Source organism: Eschrichtius robustus, chromosome 1 (assembly GCF_028021215.1).
Source record: "Eschrichtius robustus isolate mEscRob2 chromosome 1, mEscRob2.pri, whole genome shotgun sequence".
NCBI lineage: Eukaryota > Metazoa > Chordata > Mammalia > Artiodactyla > Eschrichtiidae > Eschrichtius > Eschrichtius robustus.
This window is the reverse complement of record NC_090824.1, coordinates 2340531-2350586: the sequence shown is the minus strand read 5'-3', so window position 1 is coordinate 2350586 and position 10056 is coordinate 2340531. Positions and strand designations below refer to the sequence as shown.

Genomic DNA, 10056 nt, shown 5'->3' with positions numbered 1-10056 from the left:
GCTCTCCTTTTTAGAAAACGGGTGGAAGTGAGCGACCAGCCAAGCTAGGCTTGCAGGCCGGGCACCGGGGAGGGAGCGAGGCGGGCGGTTGAGTCACGATCGCCGCGGCCACGCACATCTGAGCTTCGGACGATAAAAGGCGGCACCTGGGACGAAACACCCAGGCCCTCCAACCTTCGCCCTCTGCCCAGGCCTAGGGGAGTGGGGAGGAAAAGCAACTTCTTTCTCAATACTCGACGACGGGCGTCCCCAAGGAACGGAAGGGGCAGAGAGAAACCCCCAAGAGTTCCCCCGCCCGGCGCGGGAACCCGTGCGGGAACGCGGCCTCGGGAGCCGCAACGCCGCGGCCGAGCAGGCGGGGGAGGGGGAGCCAACCGCCATCTTCCCCGAGCGCCCAAACCGACAAAGCGCGGGACAGCGGCACAGCTTCGCCGCCGCAGCCCGCCCACTCTCGCGAGACCGCGAAGGCCTCTGGGAAAAGCGGGGGAGGGGAAGGCGAGAGAAGGAAGCCGGGATGCGGGGCTAGAGGAGGGCCCAGGCGGCGAGCGGAGCCTCAGGAAGCAGAAGGGGCGGGGAAAGACGCGACTGACGCGGCATGCGGGCCAATGACGAGCGAGCTCGGGTGGACGGCCAGCCAGTGGGCTGTGCGGCCTGGCGCAGGGGGCGGGCGCCGGGGCCGAGGGTAGCTTGAGCGCGGCGGCGGCGTTGTTCAGTCACAGGGAGAACATTCCAGAGGTGAGTCCGGCGGAGGGGCGGGAGCCCCGCGCCCCGTCCCCCGTTCTCCCCGCCCCCTCGACCCCCGCGGGCCGCTGGCTGGCGGGGAAGGCACCCCGACGCCCGCGGCTCACTGCGCCTTCTCTCCGCGCCAGGTCGCCAGGCCCCGGGCGCTGAAGGGTGTGGACCCCGGACGTCGCTGGGACAGCCCCTCCCCGCTGCTCGGCGGCGCCTGGCCCGGTCGCTGCTCGCTGCGCTGCCTCCGCCGCCTCCGCCGCCGCTTCTCGGACTCGGGTTCGCGCGCGCCTCACTTCATCCCAGTCCCGGGCGAGCAGCGTTGGGTTTATGTCTTTATTTGACGAAAACGGTGAGTCGGCGGGCCGGCGGGGAGATGGCGGCCGCACAAGATGGCGGCGCGCCGCGTGACCCGCGCGCGCGCGCGCGCGCGTGTGTGTGAGCGCGCGTGTGTGGCGCAGTTTGGGCGGGCGGGGCCGGGCGCTGCGTCCCCTCCTGTCCTCACACCGCCCCCTGCGCCCGCCTGTACCCCACCCCCACCCCGGCCTCGCGGGAGCGCGCCGCGCGGGCCCGCCGCCGCCCGGGGCTGACTCAGGCCTAATTGCTGCATTCCTGAGTCATCGCCGCGGCGGGGCGGGGGCGGCCGGGCCGGCGCTCCTCGGCCGGTTTCGTTTCCCCCGCCGGGCGGCGCACATGGCGGGGCTGCCGCGGGCGCCGGGGAAGCTGGCGACGTTGCGCCTCTGCCGCGCCCGGCTCGCGGGGGCCGCCGGCTCAGCCCTGACAGCCCCGGAGGGAACGACGGGCGCGGGGACCGGAGCGAAGGTTGCCGGTGCGTGTGCGTAGAGAACAGGAAGGGACAGGAGGTCGCGGTCGGGGCCGGGCGTCCGCGCACGCTCCGTTGCGTCCCGCGAGGCCGCGTTCCGTGGGTGTCGTCGGGGACGGGTGGCTCTGGAGTGGGCCCTGGCTGCCGAAGGCGCAGCTTGGCCGTGAAGAACGGTTGCACAGCCTTGCGTCGTCGAGGGATGTGTCACAAGTTTGTTGACAGCACGGGTTGCGCTGGGGGGAGGAGAGGCCTGGGTTCGCTCCTCGGCGGTGGTTAAAACACGGCCCCTCGGCCGAAGCCCACCGTCGACGTGGTGACTGACTGGTCGGGTAAAAACCCAGAGCCGCTGAAGCGTCGTAGTTGGTTGTCGTTTCAGTCTGGTGTCTCCCAGAATCACATCTTCGTCCAAATGGAGGCCTTTTATGTTGCTGCAGGTGTCCCGTATTACGTGAGTCTGTGAGCTGGTTTGTGCATAACACAGATGCTTTTAACGTTGGAGCCTTAGGCGTGATTAAACGGAACGGACAGGGAGGTGTCTTAATGCAGGCTTCGCGTTAAACGTGGGGGATTTGTTTGTTCTCTCTCCTCTCTTTCAGAGCTGTTGCGCAGCCATTGGTACCTGTATTGGGGAAACATAGCATACAAGCAAGAAGCTTACAGCCTCAGTGGCGAAAAATTTTTCATGTCAGAGACCGAGAACTCTTGCAGTCGTTTATGTCATCCCTTCTTCTCCAGACAGAGGATACCAAAAAGTTGCAATCAAAGATCTCTTCATCTTATTGATAAAGCCACTAATAAGCCAAAATGTCTGTCAACGTCAACCGCAGCGTGTCAGACCAGTTCTATCGCTACAAGATGCCCCGTTTGATTGCCAAGGTAACGTTCATCTTCATTTTAGTAGCAAGTCCTAAGCTTTTTTTCATAGATTATTGAAGATTGCTTCTCCCAGGGTAGACGCGCAAAATTAAACTTCTTACTTTCTTCAGGTTGAGGGCAAAGGAAATGGAATCAAGACAGTTATAGTCAACATGGTTGACGTAGCCAAAGCGCTTAATCGGCCTCCAACGTGTAAGTAATGCCTCTTGAAAGAAGTCTAAAGAGGCATTTTATTGACGTAAACGTGATAGTTTCTGGTCTGCAAAATCTTGCCTGGATTGTATGTTGATTAACTTCTGGGTCGAGTGGAAATTTGGGCTTAAAACTCATTGATGTGTTAGTTGTTACTGATACAAAAAACTATCTGGGCAACACATTTTTTGAACCTAGCAACTTAAAAATACAGAGTGATGTTTGTGTAAATGAGGGTGAGCAGCCAAAGATTAATTTAGTTAACTCTAATGAATCAGAGTTTCTTCCCCCAAATAGATCCCACCAAATATTTTGGTTGTGAACTGGGAGCACAGACCCAGTTTGATGTTAAGAATGACCGTTACATTGTCAATGGATCTCATGAGGCGAATAAGCTGCAAGACATGTTGGATGGATTCATTAAAAAATTTGTTCTCTGTCCTGAGTGTGAGAATCCTGAAACGGATCTGGTGAGTGCCTGCCTTTGAGGTTTTTGTCAGTAAAAGAAAAAAGTGTATCTGTTTCTGTGATGTCAGCAAATTATGTTCCCGGGAAGGCAGAGCAAACATCAAATTTTGCAGGTATTTCCATACTGACTTCATGTTAAAAAAAAAAAAAAAAACTTTTTTTTTTAATGTGGGATCTTCCCGGACCAGGGCTCGAACCCGTGTCCCCTGCATTAGCAGGTGGATTCTTAACCACTGCGCCACCAGGGAAGCCCAAAAAACTCTTTTGATATTAGACTTGTGTTTTAGATGCCGTTTGATGGTTAGATGCTTTCATATTTTGTTCCTCACAGAATATTCATCATATATTATGGTTGACATATTTATCTTTGCTTTTTTGGCAGCATGTCAATCCAAAGAAACAAACAATAGGTAATTCTTGTAAAGCCTGTGGCTATCGAGGCATGCTTGACACCCATCACAAACTCTGCACATTCATTCTCAAAAACCCACCTGGTAAGTGCTTATGATAACTTCTAAAATCTTAGCATAAAGCACCTGATTGTTGGAAACAATGGAAGTTTCTTTGCTGCTGTAAAGCTGGAGTGAGGTTGACCTTTGAATACCTGCACAAGTGAATATTTGCCTATAACAGTAGGTTCAGCCCTCTACATCTAAGGTTCAACCAACTGTGGATGGTGTGATACTGCAGTGTGTATTTATTGGGGGGGGGGGAACTCCATGTAAATGGACCTGTGCTGTTTAAACCTGTGTTGTCCAAAGGTCAACTGTTTAAGAAATTTCTAGTTATTGTGCCCTATTTTACTGAATTCAGAACTTTTTTGTTAAATGTACTGTTGTATGTATTGTTAAAGGTGAAGTACAGGCTGCCAATTAAACTCTACCACATTCTCGATTTTCAAGACCTGTCTTAGGATGTATGAAATACCGTAAAACAAATTGTGATGGGATCCTAGTAAAGGATTGACTTCTGGAAAACTTTTGTAAATGCGGGTCTTTGCTCATTAAGCTAAAGTGGTTTTAGAGCATGCAAGCAACACTCTGTGGCAGATGATCAAAACTCTGACACAATTTGAGCTTGCTATAGCAAGAAAGTCTAACCTATTCCGGTGTTCTCTTCTCTGTGAGACAAGCCGTTATATAGACTTAAACAGTGTTCCAGCTGTTGGCTAAAGTGCAGTTAAGAAATACCCTTGTTGGGGCTTCCCTGGTGGCGCAGTGGTTGAGAATCTGCCTGCCAATGCAGGGCACACGGGTTCGAGCCCTGGTCTGGGAAGATCCCACATGCCGCGGAGCAACTAGGCCCGTGAGCCACAATTACTGAGCCTGCGCGTCTGGAGTCTGTGCTCCGCACTGGGAGAGGCCACGATAGAGGCCCGCGCACCGCGATGAAGAGTGGCCCCCACTTGCCACAACTAGAGAAAGCCCTCGCACAGAAACGAAGACCCAACACAGCCAAAAATAAATAATAAATTAATTAATTTTTTAAAAATACCCTTGTTTAAGTTCATGAGGGATGGAAGGAGAGGGCCGTGAGTGCCACTTTAACTGCCTGGTCTTCTGAGGTACTACCACTCGGTCTTAATTTTACCCAATAGTTAATACCACTGATAGGTAGGGACATTCCATTCGCAGCTTGAGTTGCTTACCTATGAAATACAGTGGATGAATTTGATTTGTGAATTCTTTTAGAATTATAGGTAGCATTTTGTGTGTGGTTTTCTGAGGGGAGGGTTTCAAAGCAAAAGGGCAAGATTTTAAATGTTCATGATGGGCGATAAAGTGTAATATAAGTTATGGTACTAAACTTTATTTTCTTTTTGTCCCTGTAGAGAATAGTGACAGTGGTACAGGAAAGAAAGAGAAGGAAAAGAAAAATAGAAAGGGCAAAGACAAGGAAAATGGCTCCGTGTCCAGCAGTGAGACACCACCACCACCGCCACCCCCCAATGAAATCAGTCCTCCGCATGCTGTGGTCAGTGCAAGGTTGATGGGTGTGGTGGGCACTAAAATTGTGTACACTGTGACCTTTGGTTGAGGTGAGCAGAAATGAACTGCTCTTCAGTGAACAATACATCAGTATATTGGGTTCCAGGTGCTATTCGTTGACTAAGCTAATGTGAACACAAGTTTAGTGGGAAGTTGATGTTGTTAACTTGACTAGAAATCTGGGATTTCTTTTTATTACCTATAAGGTCTTTTTTTTTGGCCAAGCATTTTTGTTCTTAAAAACAGGAAGAAGAGGAAGATGATGACTGGGGGGAGGATACAACAGAGGAAGCTCAAAGGCGAAGAATGGACGAAATCAGTGACCACGCGAAAGTGTTAACCCTCAGTGATGATTTGGAAAGGACTGTTGAAGAGCGTGTCAATATCCTGTTTGATTTTGTTAAGGTAAGGTACTTGCTTCAAGAGCAGTTAAACATTTTGTGATCACACTAAATCAGCTTCTACCCATCCTTGAGCTTTGTTAGATATTAGTTTAAGCTGGGTATTTGGCAGGTAGTTTGTTGTGTTTTTTTCTTGCTTTCTTTTGAAATACTCAAATACAAGTCTCACCTTTACTACTTCTATTCAGAAGTGTTTTTGAGGGTGGTTCCAGGCACTGTCTTTGGCAGGTGTGTATTATTTAGAAGTCCTAGAACCTCCTTGAATTAGGGGAAGAGTTCATAAGAGCAGGGACTATGGTATCTCTAGAGCAAGATGTGCCTCCATCTCACTGAATTGCTTCCTTTTATTTGCAGAAAAAGAAAGAAGAGGGTGTTATTGACTCATCTGACAAAGAAATTGTAGCTGAAGCAGAAAGACTGGATGTAAAAGCCATGGGCCCTCTTGTTTTGACTGAAGTTCTTTTTAATGAGAAAATTAGAGAACAAATTAAGAAATACAGGCGCCATTTCTTACGAGTAAGCGAATCATTCTAGATTCATGAGATTTTACAGCTGTGTGACCTTGGAAATAACTGATTTAACCTCGTTTATTTGTTCTGTCATCCTGAAAACGGAGATAATTGACCTACCTTAACAGGAATGGGAGTACCTGGGAAATGGTGCATGTAGTCCCTTACACGTGAAGTAGAGATCTTTAAGCATTGACGACTGCTGTAGGGCCATGGCTTTAAAGAACAATTCTAAGGCAATAAGTATATTTAGAACATATATTAGAATTGTCAACTTAGAACATCTAAGAAAGCTTGTTAATGCCGAGATATTTATTTGCAGTTTTGTCACAACAACAAAAAAGCTCAACGGTACCTTCTTCATGGCTTGGAGTGTGTGGTAGCAATGCATCAGGCTCAGCTCATCTCCAAGATTCCACATATCTTGAAGGAGATGTATGATGCAGACCTTTTGGAGGAAGAAGTCATCATTAGCTGGTCAGAAAAGGTGGGGAATATTTAAATGGCTCTTTAAGATTAGAAGTATTGGGGCTTTTTTGGAAGAAGTAGTTAACTACTAATACCTAGTCTTTACATGCTTGACTGGTATAACCTGTAGGGTGATTCTCATCATGGTAGCTTTCTAGTAAGGTTTCTAGAAAACCTTACACACTCTAATACTTTGTGCTGAATACATTTATGCTGTTGAGGGGTCAAGATTAGGATGTGGCCCAGTCCCCTCAAAGAGATGGGTGTGGGCAATTATATAAATGACTTGCATTATTTTAAATTCCTTTAACTAAGAAAATCATGCTGAACACTTTTTAGGCCTCTAAGAAATATGTCTCAAAAGAACTTGCCAAAGAGATTCGTGTCAAAGCGGAACCTTTTATAAAATGGTTGAAGGAAGCAGAGGAAGAATCTTCCGGTGGCGAAGATGATGATGAAGATGAGAACATTGAGGTAAGCGCTGGGGAAATCGTTAAATACGGTGTTCGTGGTGGGTGTTTGAGAATTATAAAATGCCAGTATCGGGTAATGATACAGCCTCTTAACTTGGAAAGTAATCACATTAATAGAAAAGGTGCTGGAAATCTCTCCTACCCCCAGACATTGATTCCAAATAAACATTGTCTGAATTTCCAAAGGAAAGTTTATTTAACCTAAGTATAGGGGTGCTGATTGTCCATAAAAATAAGGTACTGTTAGGCTGTGGAGGGTTAACTTAGTTTTTACATATGCACAAATTTTCATGAAAAATAATGGCTGTCTCTGGGTAGTTTTTGTCCTTTGTTGACCATTGACTTATTACTGTTTTTATAAGGAGGTTTACTGGGATAAAGGTTTACCATCAAAAATCTTCGTTTTATCAGGTGGTGTATTCAAAGACTGCCAGTGTACCGAAAGTTGAAGCTGTGAAGTCTGACAACAAGGATGATGACATTGATATTGATGCCATTTAAAGGGGTGGGTGCAGCCCAGCTTAACAGTGTAATGCTGAGAATCTTTCTGCATCATCAGCCAGAAGTGCAACATGTATGTGCAAAAGCTAAAATGGCTTAATGTCATGCTACACTTTCTACTAAAAATGTATTGCTGTGAGTGGTCTGTATTTAAACCCAACAAGACATCTAGGGAGTCCATACACATATCAGTGAGCAGATGTAGTTTGCTTATTTACAGCATGTTTCTTTTTGAAAATTTAGTGGTGGACACATTTGGATCACATTTTTACAGTTATAAAAACAAAGATTTGATTTCGGTCGTTCTTCACATTTTTGGCTCTGATTGACTTAAGTAAGCTAAAATAATTGACTCCTTTAAAAAATGTTGCACCATCATTTAATCTGATAGGATTATTGGAGCCTGTTAGGTATTGTTAGGTGCTGAGACTGTAAAGAGGTCTCAGCAGAAGGTGAACATGAACTTACCAATACCTCACTCAGTCATTAAGAAATGTAGTACTTTTAAGTCTTATTTCTAGTCCCTCAGATGGGCATCTGGTAATGCACATTCTTCCCATGCCAAGGTGGACGGATGATCAAATGACAGTGCAACGCCTTTATCTCACTGAGATGTTAAAATGACCCGAGTGTCCTATAGATAATTCTAAGAACAGGTTTTGAAACTTGAATTGGTTTTTTTTTTTCATTTCTTCTATACTTGCCCCAAATTGTAGTCTTTGAAGTCATGTGCATTGCACGTTGGATGAGCCAGGGGAATTACTACATTAACATAAGCATTTTATTATGTGTATGTAGCTCTTGCTTTATACTGAGAGAAAACTGAAACTTTGGGGAGTGATTAGTAAGCTCTACGATTTTATTTGGGGGAAGCAGGAAAAGGTAAACTTAATCTCTAGCAAAAACTGAGCATAATTTTTCAGCATTTACTCTTGATTCAAATTACAATTTCAAAATATTTAGACATACTGTATCTTTTGTTCATTGTGGCTTTTTCCCTTGATAAACTGGTTCTTTGACGATTTCTGCATTTGGACACATAGCTTATACTTCTTTGGTTTTTGTTGCTATCTTGCCAAAATAAGTGTTAACTATATCTCAAATTCCCCCCACCCCCCAAAATGTCTTATTTTTTAAACAAGCTAAAAGCATACTTCTGAGAGCCTATATTTTGGTGTAAGACTTGGGGTGTTTTTTATTTTCACAATGAATATTGTGAGATACCCGGGAAGTCTGTGATGATGGCAACTGAAAGCAGGTGACGAGGGCCTGACCCAGCCCATCCTGGGCTTTAGATTTGGAAATAACTTGCTTGTGATTTGCTTACCCAATTTGCTGATGTAAACTCACTGGATAGAAGGGCTTATGACTACATCTGAGAAATCATCTTGAGGAAGCAAATTTCCACAAAAAGTACACTGTGGGAATCAAAATGCATGGAGTGAATTTTTACTGGAGCACTGGCTTATATCATTCACCTCTTTGTGATCCATCTCACAGACTACAGTGAGACCTTAACAAATGTAAGTTTTTTTCACATTGAAATTATATAAACATTTGGTATAATAAAACCTTGTTAGCTTGATATTTTAAGAAATTAAACCCTGGCGGTCTTACTGGAGAGGTACAAATTGGTCTCCAGCTGCCTTTCTTGATAGATTTTGATGAGATTGAAGGAGAGCCATATACCTACCTGGAGGGAATGTGCTTTGTCGCACCAAAGAGAAGAGGTCTTTGCAAATTCATGTCTCACCTAGGTTTTAAATTTTTACCATTATCTGAAATTGTTTAGGGGGGATCAAGTTGCATTCAGCATACCCATTATCAAGCTAATGAGGTTCTGTTATAGAGGGTTTTTTTTCCCTTTTTCTTCCTTTTTTTTTTTTTCTTTCCCCCTTAAATCTGAAGGAAAACTTTCAAGGCTTCTAAACACTAAAAAGAAAATTTTGGCTTAGACCACTGTTCAGTCTAGTGCCAAACTTTCAGTGGAATTCAAATCCACATAGTAAGGAGTTTATTCATAGCGGCTATCCTAATAGAGTGATCTTTCACTTTGCTGTATTCAACTGTCTTAAAACTTCCTGTTTGAAACAGCTATGTTACGTGATTAAAACAATGTTAAAATTATTTTTTGTCTCTGCTTTAATATTAACCTAAATTTTTGTTTTTAAAATTGAAGCAATGAAATCTCTTTTTTGTAGCTGTTGCTTCAGATTTGTGTTGGATGTTTCCTTCTGCAGTTGCCCCCCTACTCACAGAACAGATGTGGCTCATTACAGTGGCTTTCCTTAGATCTCATGTTCTTATTCTATAACTCAAGTTGATTACAAACCGAAAAGGTCTGCTTTCATCTGGTTTCTTAAAATCTTGCCTAGGTGTTGATGAGGGACTTTAGATGTGTCAGGTACATAGTTAAATAACTGGCTATAGCATTTAGCCTTAGTTAAGAAAGGAATGTTTCTGAAGTTCTCTCTGAGGTTAATGAACTTGCAAGGTACTATTTGGGCTCCTGAAGGTTTGAGAGAGAATGGGCGTTCATCTAGTGAATTGCTACAGCTTCACCTGCCAGTATTGAGTAACCCCAAAATGCAAAAATTTTGCCCAATCTCTGCATTGTCAGTTTTGATG

At 45.5% G+C, this 10056-nt stretch overlaps 1 protein-coding gene and 1 non-coding gene across 2 annotated transcripts; both read left to right on the top strand.

Annotated features, from left to right (window-relative positions):
* The first annotated feature begins 632 nt into the window (after nt 1-632).
* On the top strand, nt 633-9555 carry EIF5 (eukaryotic translation initiation factor 5). The gene is made up of 12 exons (XM_068540104.1): nt 633-735; nt 870-1081; nt 2149-2428; nt 2539-2620; nt 2918-3090; nt 3471-3582; nt 4920-5062; nt 5323-5481; nt 5832-5993; nt 6309-6473; nt 6794-6928; nt 7339-9555. Exons 3-12 carry the CDS (start codon nt 2357-2359, stop codon nt 7426-7428), a joined length of 1293 nt encoding a protein of 430 aa, XP_068396205.1. The 5' UTR covers nt 633-735; nt 870-1081; nt 2149-2356; the 3' UTR covers nt 7429-9555.
* Nucleotides 4119-4242, top strand: LOC137752596 (small nucleolar RNA SNORA28). Its single transcript, XR_011071211.1, has one exon. It is a non-coding gene; the product is annotated as a small nucleolar RNA SNORA28 (small nucleolar RNA).
* Nucleotides 9556-10056: the final 501 nt, after the last annotated feature.